The sequence below is a fragment of the Littorina saxatilis genome, linkage group LG6 (genome assembly GCF_037325665.1).
Source record: "Littorina saxatilis isolate snail1 linkage group LG6, US_GU_Lsax_2.0, whole genome shotgun sequence".
NCBI lineage: Eukaryota > Metazoa > Mollusca > Gastropoda > Littorinimorpha > Littorinidae > Littorina > Littorina saxatilis.
The window spans coordinates 36956666-36976118 of record NC_090250.1 but is presented as its reverse complement, the minus strand read 5'-3'; the positions used below and the strand labels follow the sequence as shown (position 1 = coordinate 36976118).

Below are 19453 nucleotides of genomic sequence, written 5' to 3'. Positions count from 1 at the left end.
TTCTTTCTTTTTTTTTCTTTTTCTTTCTTTCTTTCTTTCTTTCTTTCTTTTTTCTTTCTTTCTTTCTTTATTTCTTTCTTTTTCTTTCTTTCTTTCTTTCTTTCTTTCTTTCTTTTTTTTTCTTTCTTTCTTTATTTCTTTATTTCTTTTCTTTCTTTCTTTCTTTCTTTCTTTCTTTTTCTTTCTTTCTTTCTTTCTTTCTTTCTTTCTTTCTTTCTTTGCTTGCTTGCCGCCTTTTGCCTGTTTGTGTGTGTGTTATGTTTTTACTTTAGTTGGTTTGTTTGGACGACGCTGAGAACCGCAAAGCAGTATTTATCTTCCTGCTTTGGTGCTTATTTTTAAATCTGGACAGGAAACCGTACTTCCTCCGACTTCTATCCTACATGTGGGACGTTGCCAACACCAAAGACCCATTCATTCATTCATGCATTCATTCAGCGGAAAGTGATAGAACGGAAGAGGCCATGCATGCTTACGACGAAATAGACGATTGTTTGGAAATAACTCTGTACGGATGGTGTGGGTTGTATGAGAGTTGCCTTTCCTTGGAAACCCTGAGGCAAAGTACACTTGACATTGTCGGCAAATCACTAGCGAGCGGAGTGTAAAGATTCTTTTTGACCTTCTGGTATTTCAAAATTGTGCATTTTTGTTCGGTATTCCTGTCACAATCGATTTAAGACAATTAGACTACTACGATTTTGCGAGTGAAATCATTGTTGCGACTTGGATGCTAATTATGTCGTCATAATGGCTGCTAACAAACAGCAGAGTTACACACCTTGGCAAGGTCTCACACCCAGCTATATCTCTTTTTTTCAACAGTAAATTCCTTTTGCATATTTCGCGAAACGACGGGTGTCCGTTGAATTTCACGTGGTTACCTGGTGATATGGCCAGTAGTGGGTGAGGCTTGATAGAGGAATATGGCCACAAAGCTGAAGCTAGTTCCCTCCCCCTTATGTCCGTGTGGCAAGAATCAGACAGCAGAGCACATCCTGCAGGCTTGTCCATACCACAGTGCTCTGAGGGACACCATCTGGCCAGAGGAGACAGCGCTACAAAAGAAGCTACACGGCCCGTGAGCGGACAGCACGTTTCGCCCTGCAGTCCGGACGGACGATCTAACAGCGAACGACAAGAAGAAGATAGAGGAAAGGGATTGCTATGAAATTGAATAGTCTTTATGAAGACCTTATTAATCTGCCTTCTCAAAATATTACTTCATTATTTTGAAAAGGGATAATGGTCTGCTTAATAAAAAGGCGATTTATCGAAAAATACAAGCCACTGAAAAAATGTGTTAAAACCAAGTACCAAGGTATCTTAACACCTGAGTCTTCCCAAGGAAAAACAACTCTTTCTTAACCCATACAATCCCGACAGAGGTCCAGAAATCATCTTTCGTCCATCAAATCATTAAGGGGACAAGTGGAAGGGTGTTCCTGTGCTACATTAAAACATGGACAGGTCTGTAATTGTGTATAGATGATTACAAAATTAAAATAATTATAGGCCGACGTTCTTGTAATTGTTTCGTTTTGTCTATCGTACATGTATACTTATTTTTTTCTTGTTATTCGATTCTTGTGTATACTGACTGATAAGGCACACAAGACATAACTGTTTTCAGTATCCTCAACCCGGCACATCCTTTATAATTATTTTATTTTTATTTTTTTTATTAGAAAATTCAATGTTTTCAAGGAGATAAAGAATCGTGTACAGAAAATTGTATTGAAAAGGAGTACAGTATACCTTTATCTCATACTATTTTGTCGTAAACGGTTTCAGCCAAAGACGAAATATGACTGGTGCTATGCGAAGTCTTTCGTTCTGAATGCTGCCTGTTTCTGGATGTGTGTGTGTGTATTTAAATATATATATATATATGTATGTGTGTGTGTGTGTGTGTGTGTGTGTGTGTGTGTGTGTGTGTGTGTGTGTGTGTGGGTGTGTGTGTGTTCGTGCTTGTGTGCGTGCGTTTGTGCGTGTGTGTTTGTGAGTGTGTGTGTGTGTCTGTCTGTCTGTCTGTCTGTCTGTCTGTCTGTCTGTCTGTCTGTCTGTCGATCTGTCTTCCTGTCTGTCTGTGCGTACGGGTATGTTTGTGTGTGTATGTTAATGTAATGATTGCTTTACGTCTACACCTACCTCGCAAAAACGGTGCTTGACTTTCACGAGGGAAGCCTTGGAGCCTTGTTTTATTATAATTTATTTTGTAGTAGTTAATTGTTTGATTTGTCGACTCATTCCCGTTTGGTTGTTAACAAATTGATTGATTTCTTGGTTGATAACAAATTGATTGATCTCTTGTTTTCTTTCTCACTTACTTTTGCCAACACTGACAGGTTTTATTTTATTTTGTTTTTGTGTTTGTTTACGGGTGGATGTATGAAAATTTTGATATCGAGTTGTTGTTTTTGACATTGACAATCTTTCTAATGAGACTTGCGAGTACTGATGTTGCCAAGTATTCTTGCAACTGCTTGGTCTCAGGCGAAATCGTGATCAAATGGGATTGTTGATTCGTGTGAGTGTGCTTATAAATGGGTCAGTTGTGTCTGACAGCTAGTGTGTGTGTGTTCATTCGCTAATTCGTTCGTGTATTATGTTGGATTTCTTGAGAAACTTTAAACACTGACACTATCTCTATGATAGCAAAGAAAACACAGCAGGTTAAACTTCAAATATTTCCATAGCGAATCCCACATGTGGGCTAAAAGTACCGACGAACGTCAAGTCAAGCAGACGAGTTTGAACCTATCTCATGAGAACTTGACATGCTATTTATTTTCTCTCTCGATAATTGTACCTTTTGAAATTGGCGGAGGAGCATTGGCATTGTCTGTCTGTCTGTCTGTCTGTCTGTCTCTCTCTCTCTCTCTCTCTCTCTCTCTCTCTCTCTCTCTCTCTCTCTCTCTCTCTCTCTCTCTCTCTCTCTCTCTCTCTCTCTCTCTCTCTCTCTCTCTCTCTCTCTTGAATTGGTCAGAGTTAAACCACATGTCTCTTAACCATACAAAAACAAAATGTATGCTCATAACCACACGACAGAAACGACAAAATCTATTATCGAGCATGCCGCCGCTTTATATCAAAAATCAAGTATTGGAAGAATTGTCCAACCATAAAGTCCTTGGTCTGACTAATGTGATTGATAATAATGTGTCATGGAATGACCACATTGGTTACATCTGTAGGATTGCTTCAAAAATGTTTTTTCAGTTATCAAAAATTAAACACTTCTTGAATCTTCACTCGCGAAAGATCTTTTTTTCAATCACATCTTGTCAAATATTGACTATGCGTCCACTCTATGGGATTGTGCAAGTGCTTACGCTTTAAAACCTTTAGCTAGTCTCCACAGAAGAGCAGTTAAGCTTATTATGTTACAAAATCACTCCTTTAGAATTTGATTATAAAAATGTGCAAGTACTACCATTTCAAAAAAGATTAATTTATAATAAAGGTGTTATAATGCATAAAGTGATGTCAGGGTATTAACCGGAGACATTACGTGATAATTTTATTTTGAACTAATTTATAACAGACTGAAAATCATAACACCGAATCCACGTATTGACCTTTTCAAATCAAGCCTTCTTTATTCAGGCGCGGTCCTGTGCCAATTTATCTTAAACATAAAACAAACACACAGCTTCAAAAAACATTGCATGGCACATATAATGCAATTAAACAAGTGATGAATTTGTTCATCAATTTATTTAAAATGTATATATACAAATTGACGCTTTTTATCATTGACCATATTCTACTTAAAATGCAGTAGGCTTTTTTGGTGGTTTATTTTTTCACGGATAATTATTTTTCAAATTTGTATTTGTATGTAAAGTTATAGTGTTTGCTCTGATAGTTCTTTGATTATATTGTGTATTGTTCTTGTTGAGGGCGAGGGCTGGATGTAAAAAAGCATATATTCTTGCTTATCCATTACCCTCGATAATAAAGATTTTGTTTTGTTTTTTGTCTCTGTCTCTCTTTTTGCCTGTATCCCCGCCCCCTCATTCTCTCTATCTCTCTCTCTCTCTCTCTTTCTCTCTCTCTCTCTCTCTCTCTCTCTCTCTCTCTTTCTCTCTCTCTCTCTTTCTCTATCTCTTTCTCTCTCTTTCTCTCTCTCTATCTCTTTCTATCTATCTCTTTCTCTCTCTCTCTCTCTCTCTCTCTCTCTCCGACCTCCGACCCCCTCCCCTGATGTCACGTCTTGCCCTTGTGGTTGTGCTTGTTTGTCTGGCGAGTTGGTCTCCCTGTGTGGATGACACAAAGTGTGGATGGAACAAAATGGGAATGGAACAAAGACTAGATGGAACAAAGTTTGGATAAGAACAAAGTCTGGATGGAACAAAATGCGAATGGAACAAAGTCTAGATGGAACAAAGTATGGATAAGAACCGTGGATGGATCAAAGTGTGGATGGAACACACAGACACGAGGGATGGGGATGGGGGATATAGGTTGGATGTGGGTACTGCTTTGAGCAAACATTTGCTGCCACCTCATTATTTTGCACAATGTAGGCCGTATGCCTGGTTACATACCTGAGGCCTAATTTACATCACAATGGCAAGTAAGCCTACAAACCAACTGATTTTGTTTTGATTGATTAATTGAATGCGACATTCACAGCGAATTAAGTCAGTAGACCGTATTTTCCTACTTGAATTGAAAACATGTTCCTCTCCGAATTTGATCGATTGATTGATTGATTTATTAATTGATTGATTGATTTATTGATTGATTGATTGATTGATTTCTTAATGTATTTTTTCATTTATTTGTTTGCTTGTGTGTTAATTTGTTTGTTATTTGTTTGACGATGTTTTTTCTAGTACCTTTTTTTTCATTTACATCATAGTCAAAGTGCCGTTTTTGTGTAAAGCGAAATGTTCATGGCATCTAGACGTCAGGGATGCAGTGTTCGAAGTGGATTTCCAATTATACCAATTTTCACTTCAGCACTAATTTCTTTCTGGATTGAAACATTAAGCGCTGAATGTCATACGCTGATCGTTCTTTGGATTTTCAATTACCGGGTGTCTTTGTTGTTATTCTAAAACTCGTGGTACGAACTTCGGATGAAGCGGCAGTATGGTCAAATTCGTTGATGTTGTTGTTGCTACTGGTGACGGTGGGGGTGATGGTGTTACTGTTGCGGTTTTTGTTATTGTTGTGTTGTAATCCAGAGTAACTTTAACTACACCTTTAAGCGGTATTATGACGTCATTGTTTTTATTGGCGATTTCTTTTTTTTCTGCAATTTAATTGTGGTTTGATTGATTGTGTATTATATATTACTGTTTACATGAAATGTGTCGAATTTTATCGCCAGTACCAGAAACTGTACGGCTGTATAACTGATGATTTAAACAAAAATGCACGTTATGATTTTCCATTTCTTGTTGTACCGTTATGATGAAATCCTGCGTGTTTCTTGATATGTGGTCTGTTTCTTGTGTGAAGATGTAAGATGTGCGGATATTGTCAACTGCATTTAAATCTCTCGAAGAACTTACTTAAGAAAAACTGATTTTGAGTTCTGTTTTTACTGATGTACGTGTTCATGTCTGTCTTGATGCGGGACTGTGTGCAACAGTTAACACACACACATACACACACACACACACACACACACACACAGACACACAGACACATAGACACACACACACACACACACACACACACACACACACACACACACACACTCAATCACTCACACACTCACTTTCAGACCTGTTCAGAACTTCAAACTGCACTCCGGATAGACTCAGACCGATTTAATCCATTCACTTCATAGTTCAACAAGATAATAATGCACACTCTACGCTAGAAGAAACCAGCGCTCAGTAGGCAGGGTAGGCACCGTAGACGGCCTTAGCAGGGTAAGCGGCACCGTAGACGGGCTTGGCAGGGTAGGCACCGTAGACATTCTTAGCGGGGTAGGCAGGGTAGGCACCGTAGACATTCTTAGCGGGGTAGGCAGGGTAGACGGCCTGAGCGGGGTATGCACCGACTCCAGCATAGCCCTTAGCGGGGTAAGCACCGACTCCAGCATAGCCCTTAGCGGGGTAGGCACCGAATCCAGCATAGCCCCTAGCGGGGTAGGCACCGACTCCAGCATTGCCCTTGGCGGGGTTGGCTCCGAATCCAGCATAGCCCTTAGCGGGGTAGGCTCCGAATCCAGCATAGCCCCTAGCGGGGTAGGCACCGAATCCAGCATAGCCCTTAGCGGGGTAGGCACCGACTCCAGCATAGCCCTTAGCGGGGTAAGCACCGAATCCAGCATAACCCTTAGAGGGGTAGGCACCGACTCCAGCATAGCCCTTAGCGGGGTAGGCACCGACTCCAGCATAGCCCCTAGCGGGGTAGGCACCGACTCCAGCATTGCCCTTGGCGGGGTTGGCTCCGAATCCAGCATAGCCATTAGCGGGGTAGGCACCGAATCCAGCATAGCCCCTAGCGGGGTAGGCACCGACTCCAGCATTGCCCTTGGCGGGGTTGGCTCCGAATCCAGCATAGCCCTTAGCGGGGTAGGCTCCGAATCCAGCATAGCCCTTAGCGGGGTAGGCAGGAACGCCCTTGGCGACAACGGGCACAGCCACGCTGCCCTTGGCCAGGCCCAAACCCAGACCTCCGTCCAGGAGGCCTCCAGCCAGACCGCCAGTGTTGCCCTTGCCGAAGAGACCCGAAGGGTAGGCAGGGAACAAGTCACCAGCCAGGGCACCGGCCAGCACGGCACTCAGGATAAACAGCATAGCGGCCTGTCAACGAGCATAAAACACAAAAGTTAGTCGGAGGCCTTGAGGTATGTATGAACAAGAACGGCTAACAGAATCACGGTACACAGGATAAACAGCGAGGAAGCATGCCAACGAGCATAACACAGGAACGTTAAAATATCGACGGGCTTTGAGCCATGTATGAACAAAAGAGGCTAAAAGAAGCATGGCATTCAGGATAAACTGCATGGCGGCCTGCCAACAAGCATAACACAGAAAGGTTAGACAGATGGAATATCGAGAGGGCCTTGAAGCATGTATGAACAAAATTGGCTATCAGAATGAGGCTCAATACTCGGAGTAAACAGACAACTTTCTTGAATAAATGGAGATGGCCTGCTAACACGCATAATAAAAAATAAAAACTGAAGTTCAACAGAATGCAACCTGGTACTCGACAGAAAAAAGTGAAACTGTGTGTAGGGTCACATCACAACAGACTGCAGTCAGATGACTTGACATTGAGGGGGCCTGGTAATGTGTATAAATAATAGAAAAGTCGAAAGAGAGTGTGTCCTTTTGCTCAGGATGAACGGGCTAGCGGTCGAAAAATTCAGGAAATTAGCTCTAAGATAACGTCCACTTTTGGAAAAAATGTAAAACCAACAAACAACAACAACAACATCAACTACAACAACAACAATGACGACAAAAACAAACACAAAATCAGCAAACACAAACACGTTCAAAAGCTACCAAAGTCCAGGCATTTAAAAATGAACTTGCTGGAAGAAAAAGCAGTCGCATGGACGGTCAACAATACGTACTATTTTGCTACTTTGACAAAACAGAAGGAGAGATGAAAAAAGAAATACGGGGGGGGGGGGGGGGGGGGGGGTCTGCTGAACCAGAGAATATCATAGACTTAAATTGTAATACGTTTAAAAAGAAAAATCAAAATGCAGAATGAAAGAATTGCGTGAGAGGCGAGTCAAAAGGACAAAGACATAGTTATATTTAGTGGACATGCATGTTTTCTTTTACCTTCACATTCGGGACAAAATTCAGACAGAAAAATGAATAAAGATTTGGAGAATGAATGAGCCGGAAAGACAAACGCAGAAGAACAGATAGGGAAATAACAGAAAGAACGATGCAAAGTACAGAAAACAGAAGACACAAGCAGATCAGCACACACCAAAAGAAAACAAGTCGCGTAAGGCGAAAATACAACATTTTAGTCAAGCTGTCGAACTCACAGAATGAAACTGAACGCACTGCATTTTTTCAGCAAGACCGTATACTCGTAGCATCGTCAGTCCACCGCTCGTGGCAAAGGCAGTGAAATTGACAAGAAGAGCGGGGTAGTAGTTGCGCTGAGAAGGATAGCACGCTTTTCTTTACCTCTCTTCGTTTTAACTTTCTGAACGTGTTTTTAATCCAAACGTGACATATCATATCTATATGTTTTTGGAATCAAGAACCGACAAGAAATAAGATGAAAGTGTTTTTAAATTGATTTCAAAAATTTAATTTTGATCATAATGTTTATATTTTTAATTTTCAGAGCTTGTTTTTAATCCAAATATAACATATTTATATGTTTTTGGAATCAAAAAATGATGAAGAATAAGATGAACGTAAATTTGGATCGTTTTATAAAATAAATATTTGTTTTACAATTTTCAGATTTTTAATGACCAAAGTCATTAATTAATCTTTAAGTCACCAAGCTGAAATGCAATACCGAAGTCCAGCCTTTGTCGAAGATTGCTTGGCCATAATGTCAATCAATTTGATTGAAAAATGAGAGTGTGACAGTGCCGCCACAACTTTTACAAAAAGCCGGATATGACGTCATCAAAGACATTTATCGAAAAATTGAAAAACAAAATCCGGGGATATCATTCCCAGAAACTCTCATGTAAAATTTCACAAAGATCGGTCCAGTAGTTTAGTCTGAATCGCTCTACACACACACTCACACAGACAGACACACACACACACACACACACGCACATACACCACGATCCTCGTCTCGATTCCCCCTCTATGTTAAAACATTTAGTCAAAACTTGACTAAATGTAAAAATCAGACAGAAAGAAAAAAAGAAAGAAAGAAAGAAAGAAAGAAAGAACGAACGAACGAAAGAAAGAAAGAACGAAAGAGAGAAAGAAAGAGAGACAGACAGAAAGAAAGAAAGCTTGACATAAGAAATATTTTGAAAATCGTAGAAACTTCAAAACAAAAACGAAATACTACTCGACGCAGAATCTTGACAAGAAATTCAGTATAACAAAATGAATAGAAGATCACACACTCACCATGATTTCAGAGTCTAGGGCAGGATCAGCTGTTACTGCTACCGTTGAAGGAAGGACTGGTGGAGTTGTAGATGAATGGACGGTGGTCTCCGTTCCCTTTTATACCATCTTCTTTCTTCATGACTAGTTTTAACTGTCCGCTTTCATTGGTGATAAAATGCAAATCAGCGAGTACGCTTCTTACAGACTATCGGCTCGTGAAACCCGTATTAGGAGGGGCTATCTCTTTTAAGAAGTTATTAAAATGAAAGTTATATGTCTGTTTCGTGACAGCTGCCGAAAGGGTCCAAAAGCTGGATGAAGAAATTATAATTCTTGAGTAATAACTGCTTGCATGTAATAGGTTATGTCTTTGATTATTTGACAGAGGGACAGTTGGATACACAAGTAAGTTCAAAACGCTGCGCTGGTGACTTAGACTGAGCATAGACGTACACTATAAGTCACATACAGAGGAACCCCCCTTTTAAATGCACAGTGCAGCTCACAGCCTTCGTTTTGCGTTTTTGTTGCAACTGAGTGCATTTACAGTTCAAAAATCCTCCAATGGTAGTAAAAACAAACCCAAAACTACCCAACGACGACATCTGTGAAGCTCGACAGTTTCTTGTTCACGCGAGTGCATAAATTAACCTAGTTATTACGTGGTGTTTGGTCGGAGTTCGATTCAACTGAGTGATTCCGGCCTCCATTTTGTTTTACATAAACTCATGATGACGTCTGACATAGTTTGCTAGTGACGTGTCTTTGTGTGCATGATGTGGTGATCTACCTGATCTAAATTTAGATCCAAAAATAGGTCAAGACCAGCCGGGTCCGAGTACGAAATTAATTCGTAAAAACATCGCAGTTCTTGACTCTTTGGATGCAAGTCAATGAGACTTGGTAGTTCTTCTAACGGATAGCTGCATGAGGTATGACTAAAAGCCCCAGGGGCTCCGTGCACCTGGATTTGACAAGTTCACTACCGTTAAGACCATCCGTTTTAAGACCACCATTTTTAAGACCCGATAGTTTTGCAGATTTTCCGAAAATAACGTCTACTACCTTGCGATAAGATGTACATGTTTTACATGGGATAAGATCAGTGCATATAAGTATTAAATGGGATTAGATTACAGGTTTTACATGAGATACGATGTACAAGTTTTAACATGGGATAAGACGTACAATTTAACATGGGATAGATTGTACAGGTTTTACGTGGGATAAGATGTACAGATTGTTTATGGGATAAGATGTACATGTTTTGCATGGGACAAGATGTACATGTTTTACATGGGATAAGAGTACTCTACAACTTAGACACATCCTTTAAAGCAACAGCTTTGCTTTTTTCTGTGTAGACTGGGGATCTTTTGGCAGAATTAAGTTCATAGGTGACACCTGTGTCATACGCAAAACAAAATACTTTGAATTCCCTTCGTGCCCCCCACCTTACCTCCGACCCCCCCCCCCCCCCCCCCCCCCCCCCCCACCCCTACCCCCCCCCCCCCCCCCCCCCCCCCCCAACTATACATTGTGTGTAGTGGCACAATTACAAACCCCAAAGTGAACTGTGTATCTTACTGGGAGATTTAAGGCCACGAATATCCCTTTAAGGCTGGCGTCTGTCCCTTGTAAAACGTTTGTGCATCTTTTTTGAGTGAACTTTTTTGTAAGTTTAAGGAGTGCTGATGCCAAAATAACAACAAAAATAAAATAGGACAAAACGTGCTTATTTTCAAGATAAATACATGAAATTAAACGGGTGAAAGAGATTTCAAACACTTTGGGATGAATAACCCTTAACGTGCTAAATTGTGAACAGTACGTGGTGCTTCTACTGCCCCTAACCCCTCACCTATTTTGACAGAGAAAAAATGCTTCAAGTCTACGCATGAGCAACAGTTATTGAAAGGGACATTACATTTTGTTTTAAAGATAGTGTTTATGTAAGTTCAAGGATTGCTAACTAGATAAATAAAACGAAAAGGAAGCGTTAAACCCTTATTTGAAAAAAAAGAAGAAGATATTTGAGTATGGGGTATCAGACTTTTGCACAAGAATCACCACTGAGTACATTAATACAATTTAAAAGAAAAAATATTCGATTTTCCATTTGAAATACTTGATTTCAATCAGTTCTTTATCAATGGTTGTCTATCTTTGAGGTACGTCATTTGGACAAAAAGCCTATCTTAATTCTACTTGCTGTTCTCAGGAGAAGACTCCAGCCTTGATGCTACAATACAATGCATATTTCAGCCCGACGAAAAATAATGATCATGTTGAGCAAAACCGAGTTTCTATCATTTCGCTTGCACGTATAATGTTAATGGTATGTAACCATTGGCATTGCATAGCAGATGCTATCCTCTATGACCCTTATTTACGGCCATTGAATTTGTTCCCCAAAAGGTCATTTTTATTTTTATTTGAAAAAGCTGAAAACCCAACAGAAATAAGATCGAAAAAAATATGTTCAGCTTTTCCAGCACGAACAAGGAGAGCTAATTCGAAAGATCACGTTAACCTTTGAGTGCAAGACCATTGTTATGTGACGCTCGACAGTATTTAAAGCGTGTGTTTAATCTTTTGCTGTTCGGGTTTACGTGACACCCATTTCATTGCGTAGAGAAAGGCATGAATTCGCAAGTAAAGCAAGGAGAGGGCGTTTAAGGGAGTGCTCACCTCGAGGAAGGCGAACATTCGGCGAGATAATGTTAGCATCCGTTTGGGGGTGCTCGCGCGCGAGAAAACGTGGCAGCTGAATAGTTTGCAATACCGTTGGCTGTTCGCTGGCACCTCTTTTGATATTAGTCAAACGGTTTTAGATTCTCGCCTTTCTAACACAAAATTGTTACAAAGACGCTGCAGGTCGCCTACCCATCCTGAACTCAGGTCAAAATGAGTTCGGCTCATTCTCTCCCTGACAGGATGCCTTGAGTTTTCTTGTCTGGCAAGGAAACCGATATTTTTACATATTTAGAGCTTTTTGTAATGTATTATTGATATAAGCAGATTCGCGATCGTCGATAATGATTTTTCATGGTGTTTTGTAATTTTTAAATTACAAAGGAATTGATATGTAAGACAGTTTCAAGCGAGCTATTTTTCGCGGCTGTATTTACTGTGCAAACAACTCTAAATATGGCAAAAGTGTCACGTGATAATCAACCGTTTGGTTTCGCCGCTCACTGGAGCAGACGATTTTTTCTGTAACCAGTTGACAGTGATGAAACCATATATATTACTGTCTCCTTCCGGCAGCAGTCCAAAATTTCGACTTGTTTTGACCTTAGAACGATGTCTTTATCATAACTGTGAAGAACAGAACGGAGATCACTGTCGAAGTCGGCCAATCTGCAATCATTTTCGTCTCGCGAACACTGATCTCAAATTTAGATCAGTGCTCGCGAAAACCATATGAGAGATAACTCTGTATTTTTGTTTTGATAGATTCGCGTAGGACTATGTAGCGTCCGGTCAGGCAGAGAATGAGCCGAACTCATTTTGACCTGAGTTCAGGATGGTCGCCTACCCGCCAAGCAAGCGGCTAGCTTTTTGCTTGTCTTCCTGTACAAAATGTGCTTCTCACTGTTTTTAGATGACGAAACCTGCAGATCAAACGCGATAGAGCTCCGCTGTTTTTAAGGGGAGGAGAAGAAGTAAGAGAAGAAAAGCAAAGGTGCAGGAGTGCACCAGAATTTGCCTCTCATGCATCATTTAGACCGTGCCTTACATTCCATGACAAAATTATTCAAACACAAAGTTTTGAACAGGTAAGCTTAAACTTACTGTGCTTGACCTAGGGCTTTCAGTCATGCCTTGGCCATCTATCCAGTTGAACTTATACCAAGTTTCATTGACCTTCTTACAATGAGTCGAAAACTGCAATTTTCTTTAAGAATTATTTTTCATCATTGTCTGGGCCATCCTGACCTCAGGTCAAAATGAGTTCGGCTCATTCTATCCCTGACAGGATGCCTTGGTATAAGCAGATTCGCGATCGTCGATAATGATTTTTCATGGTGTTGTGTAATTTTTAAATTATGTAAGACAGTTTCAAGCGAGCTATTTTTCGCGGCTGTATTTACTGTGCAAACAACTCTAAATATGACAAAAGTGTCACGTGATAATCAACCGTTTGGTTTCGGCGCTCACTGGAGCAGACGATTTTTTCTGTAACCAGTTGACAGTGATGAAACCATATATTACGGTCTCCTTCCGGCAGCAGTCCCAAAATTTCGACTTGTTTTGACCTTAGAACGATGTCTTTATCATAACTGTGAAGAACAGAACGGAGATCACTGTCGAAGTCGGCCAATCTGCAATCATTTTCGTCTCGCGAACACTGATCTCAAATTTAGATCAGTGCTCGCGAAAACTTTTTTTTAATTCGCGAGAATTATTTTTCATCATTGTCCGGTGTAACACGAAATTTTTACTCCACGAAAAATTTACTCCGGAGTAAATATTTCGTACGAAATTCTTACTCCGAGTACACTTTTCGTACGAGAAAAGAACTCCCCAAGGCACGAAAAAATTACTCCCTCCACGAAATTTTTACTCCCCATTTTTTTACTTCCAGTAAAAATCTCGTACGCAAAAATGGGATGCGGGCGAAGGGATAATGCCAATAAGTGATCTCGCGCACACGAATGTCGCGCTACCCTCCTTCCACCCCTTCCACCACCAAGACTAACAGGGGACAAGGAGTACAGATTTCGTACACCTGGCATTGGAAATTAAATTGCTCGTGTTGGGGTGAAGTAATTTATTCGTTATTTATTCGTCAGGGGAGTAACATTTTTGTACGAAATGTTTACTCGGAACTCACCTGTCTTAGGGAGTAATTTTCTCGTGCAATGGGGGAGTGCTTTTTTCGTAAAGGGAGTAACTTTTTCGTACGAAATGTTTACTCCGGAGTAAAAATCTCGTGGGAGTAATTTTTTCGTGTTACACCGGGCAGGACAGCGTGGTCCTCGATCAGGCTTACATCAGGTTCCGCACGTGAACAAATTATGTCAAAAGCCTACATGTCTCTATTTGTCTCGGCGAGATGGTGAATTATTTCTATTTATGGTACTTAATTAACGTCAAGACATTAATTGTGTTTGATTACGTAAACAAATGGTAAAACATGGTATTTTGGGTCCATACCGCATACAGCCTCACGCCCCAGAACGTGATCACGGGAAATCAGTGTAATTACATTTTGGCGGAGGATGCTAACTGACAAACCGCATAAAGCTTCGTTTGGCTGGCAACACTAAAGATATATGTAGTCATCTGGGAGATATAGTTGTGTAATGCTTTTGACTTTTTATGATTATTATTGTAAGCTGCTACAAAAAAAACTAATCATTGCTTTAGCAATGCTGTGACCTGCACTTTATCTTGAAAGTGTTGCTGCTATGTCAATGATGTCACCGAAACCCCATACTGAACTGTGTGAACCTTCGGGCGCTCAGCGGCTGCAGCTCTCACTTGGGTGTGCAGCTTGACACCTCCCATCCCCACCACCACCTCCACCTCAATTTCCCGTTGTGTACGAGCCTTGGGTCATTTTCCAGGCGAGAGCAGAGAAGTGGGACAGTACGCTGGTAATAAAGAGAGCTGTAGCCTACATTCTTGCTCAACGATGACACGGTGAGTGAACTCGTCGCCGGCCGGATTGGACTTTACGGTTTCTGAGTTATTCAACACTGCACTTTTAACTGGCGTCTTGCTCGCCTGGCCATCCCGGATCGTAAACTCGAGGCTATTTCTAGAGAGTTTTAGAGTTTTGACTCGGACGCTATTTTGTGTTCCTTTCGGCGTCATTTTTCTCTTCTTTCATTTCATTTAAAGTTTATTTCAAAAGGTGCAGTTACCATGGGTAAGTCAGCGTTGACGTTGACGCAAAATATCGTCCGTAAACGAACATCAATATCAAGTACAGCGCTTCATTTTGAAAACTCTTGTGACAACAAGGGAGTTAATGGTAAGTACAGAAGGGGACTCGGCTGACTTCGCTCTGTTTACACCTACTACTCAATTTGCATGACCAAAGACCACTGACCTTTGGCGATGCACAGGCAGTTCCTCCCATATGGAGCCAAATGGCTGTGTCTTTGTAGTTCCGTCCCCAGAACAACTTTATTTTCTCTTCAGCGTTCCTTACCTTTTGTTAATTGATTTGCTTTAAGATCTTCACACAAAAAATCATTTTTAAATAGTATGTTTTACTACCACAGTTTCATAATGCAAATTATCGGTAAGAATTATGAAAACAATATAGGTACATTCATATTTCTCACCACCATGTAGACAATGGTGTAACTCACCATGCATCGACCTATGCTTTCACACTGGAAAAGAGTAACGCTCCGATAGGGCATGAATATATACAATCAACAGCCTTGTGTTCTGTTCATAACATGATTTTTTTCTTCACTAATTGTTTAAGTGAAACTTATGTCAATTTGCTATGTCAATTTGTTACCGCACAACCGTCCAATCATTGGTTTATTTGTGTATAAGATTGAAGTGAAACTTATGTCAATTTGCTTTGTCAATTTGTTACCGCACAACCGTCCAATCATTGGTTTATTTGTGTATAAGATGTAGAGGTTACACGCCGAGTCTCAGTGATTATTAAAAATAATGGTCGAAGTTAGCGGATCATGAAAAATGCGAGCTTTAGCGAGCTTTTTCATGACCGCGAACTGAGACCATTATTTTTTATAATCACTGAGACGAGGTGTGTAACCTCTTTATTCCTCCTTTCTTCAGTTATTCAAAGAAAAGAGGAGGTTTTTTTGCGAAAGTTTGATCGAATCCTATTCACTCAACCAGTCAACCTGCGCAGGCGATCGATTAATGCGCGGTTGTATAGTTCCGTGCAAATCATTCCATTCTGTTAACACTTCTTGTCAGTTTTCCTATTTTGGACTAAAATCAAGTACACAGATATGCTGTTATTCTGCTGTGGCGGCAAAGGCAGATATTGTGTGTTCTGTATATGTTTTGGTGTCGCTTACGATAATGTTCTTTCGTCAAATGGGACTAGCAGACGAACTTTTGCACCCGTGTTCCAACGTTCAAAACTGTATGAAGTTCAGTTTTCTGGGGAAAATAGTGTATGAAACCGCTTTATGTTGTTTAAATTGATGAGATGTGTGCATTTGGTTGCGTGTGATCTGTTTATTAAATGAAATATTGTTGAAAACTGACCGTCGGATTGCAGTCTGTTGTCGAAGAAACTGAGTGAAAAGAAGGGGAACTACTCTTGTAGCTAGACTCTTGGAAATTGCTTGTGATGAACGTTTGAGCACGGCAAATCTAGATTCAGAAAACAACCGAACTCATGGATTTTATATGAAGATTCATGTGTTCAGGCCTGTAGTTGTTAATTTAAATGCGGTATGTTTGTATTGTTTGCTCCAGAGATGTATACTTCGTACGTTAGAGCGTTCGGAACTTTTCAGTCGCAAAAAGTAGTACCGAAACGGAACAACTTCTCAACCCATTGCACTATCGAGGATTCAGGCTGTTGCTGGGTCGTTATTTGTTTGGTTGCTGGGTCATTATCGAAAAATAACTACCCCTACAAGTTTACAGAGGTAAAGAAGCAGGGGGGGGAATAATGTGTGTTACTGTATGTGTGTGAGTGGCTGCCCACCGTTGTGTGGTGTGTGTGTGTGTGTGTGTGCGAGTGCTTGTGTGCGCGTGCGTGCGTGTGTGCGCATGTTTATGTGTGCGAGTATGTGAGCGGGTGTGCGTGCGTGCGTGCATGTGTATGTGTGTGTGTTCAGTTTATTGTTAATACTACATTCAAGCCTGGCCTAAACGGACTTTATGGCTGGGCACGAAACTCAAGAGCACGCCCTTTTGTTCCGCGGATAAGCGCATGTAATCACCTCTCCTGCAGAGGTCTTACTTTCACACAGAGATGTAGGTTAGCAACGAATAAAACTGGCCTTAAAATGTTAGCATTATTTTTCTTAGTAGTTTCCGTAGACGGGCATGCTCTGCCTCCTGTTTCCTCAAGGCAAGAAGGGGGAGATGTTTTTGCGAGTAGAGCGAGGCAGTGCCGTTTCTCGAGGATTGCATTGTGAGACAAGCGTGGATTTTGCGCGACAATTCAAGAACCTCTCTTGGGAAGAGGTTTACTTGCAAGTCAGTGGAAAAAAACAACATGGCGGCTGTGCAGCCTGGATTTCTGTTGAACTCTTCAATGTCGGCCGGTGTTTCGTTCTCAACCAGTACTATTTTGTTTTAACACACACACACACACGCACACACGCACGCACGCACCCACGCACGCACGCACGCACGCGCACGCACACGCGCACGCACACACACACACACACACACACACACACACAAAAGAAGATGTTATTCAAAATAAGTATCATAAAGCAATAGTAAGCTAATCAAAAGTGAACAAACTCAAGTCAGAGCTTATTTTGCGTGGGCCAAACAAATACAAAATAACTCCGGCGATCGAACAGTCATGATGATGGACGTAATAACAAAATATAAGTCATACGAGTAGAGTACCATGAAAAACGCAAGTAAAAGAAAAGCGCTGGCGTTTTAGGTTGTCTGGACACCCCCTTAGGTCGCTATGCAATTTATTCAGGGGATGGAATTCTCATAAAAACAATGAGGTTATCGCATTTAGTTGGGATCCGGCTCATGCATACCGTACACAGTTGATACTACAAACTGTCTTCGGTGTATTCCTTCTTCTGTCTAAGCTAAACTGAAACGAGTCCCAGTGTACCAAGCTACATACCAACTTTCACCTCATTCGGCCTGTCAAAACCAGAGATCTGAGTGCGGACAGAAGGACAAACAAACAAATTAACAAACAGACAAATTGAAAATGTATACATCCCCCATTTAACACTGATTTACTTAAAAAGTTGTATATAGGTTTGCGCGTAGCGTTCGAAATGTGTTGCACAGACGCCCTTGCGGCAAGCTGCTCTCGCCTGGCTAGGATGTGGGAAACGCAAGACAGGATTATTCCCTGGGTCGCCGAGCAACGACATGCCGAAACCTCCGTAGCAAACGTTGAAGGTGACCTGCAGGTAATGGGATATTTCTCGACAGGGGGCGCTACGTGATGTGGCTCGTGAATGAGTAACTGCATATAAAGTGGAACCTCCCCTTTAAGCCCTCAAAAAATCTGAGAAAATCCGGTCTTAAAAAGGAGGGAGTCTTTACATGGGGGTACATTTACTGAGGTTATGAACAGAAAGTCCAAGAAAACAGGGTCTTACAATGAATTGGGGGTCTTAAAAGGGGGGTTCCACTGTATACATGGAGAGTTAATATTGGGAATCAACTTTGAGTTCAAAGCGAGGACTGTGCATGCAAATACGCTCGAATTCATCCCCAGACCCGCCTTTACAGTACTTTCAGGGTTTCTGAGGGTGGGAGTTTTGGGCGAGAGAGAGAGAGAGAGAGAGAGAGAGAGAGAGAGAGAGAGAGAGAGAGAGAGAGAGAGAGAGAGAGAGAGAGAGAGAGAGAGAGAGAGAGAGAGAGAGAGAGAGAGAGAGAATTGAATTGAATTGAATTGAAATTTATTTTACGAGGGTGACAGAATAAGCAATGTATACATGCTTCTTTTCATCCGGCCCTCGCCCATTGAGGGGTAACAAACAAGAAGAAATAAAAGATAAGTTTAACAATAGTACAAATGACATATTTACCATAATTAACATGTCAAGCAACCAATAAGACATTTTAAGATGCATTAGGATTCTTTAGCAATGCTTGAAAATTATATATAACAGGGAAATATGTGTTTGTATAAAAAAATTTAAAAAATCCTTCATGAATTATATTTTATCATGTTTTTCAATATAATCAGAGAGTACAGTTATATTTTGCCAGCTGCTTGATAATAGTTTTTATAAGTTTTGTAAAAGAAACAGCATGTAATATTCCTTGAATGATGTTTCATGAATTCGTAATTTAATTATATTTGGAATGGCGTTCCACATAATTGCTCCAGAATATGATAGACTCGACTTGTACAGGTCAATTCTTGGAGTTGGTGTAATTAATTTGTTACATTTTCTATAATGATTTATTTTGAAATTTGAGGCAATGAGTGTAGGGGCATTCCCTGACATAATTCTATGCATCATCACACCTTTGTTATATGCAAATCTATCTTTGATAGGAAGAATTTGCAATCGTTTATAATCAGTCATGGAAAGAGATGTATTTTTTAAAATAATTAATTTAACAGCTCTTCTATGTAAACTGCCCAAGTGTTTCAAAGTATTTGCACTTGCAGAGTCCCACACTGTGGACGCATAGTCAATAGCTGACTGAATTTGTGCCTGAAAAAACAGTTTTCTTGTGCGAAGGTCTAGAAAGTGTTTGATTTTTGATAACTGAAATATTTTTTT

The 19453-nt window shown here is 40.6% G+C and overlaps 1 protein-coding gene across 1 annotated transcript; it reads right to left on the bottom strand.

Moving 5' to 3' along the window:
• Positions 1-5774: 5774 nt before the first annotated feature.
• On the bottom strand, positions 5775-9182 carry LOC138969134 (uncharacterized). The gene is made up of 2 exons (XM_070341852.1): positions 9057-9182; positions 5775-6773 (listed from the first exon to the last, which is right to left on the bottom strand). The coding sequence occupies exons 1-2, from the start codon at positions 9057-9059 to the stop codon at positions 5856-5858; spliced, it is 921 nt and encodes a 306-aa protein (XP_070197953.1). The 5' UTR covers positions 9060-9182; the 3' UTR covers positions 5775-5855.
• Between the last annotated feature and the right edge of the window lie 10271 nt (positions 9183-19453).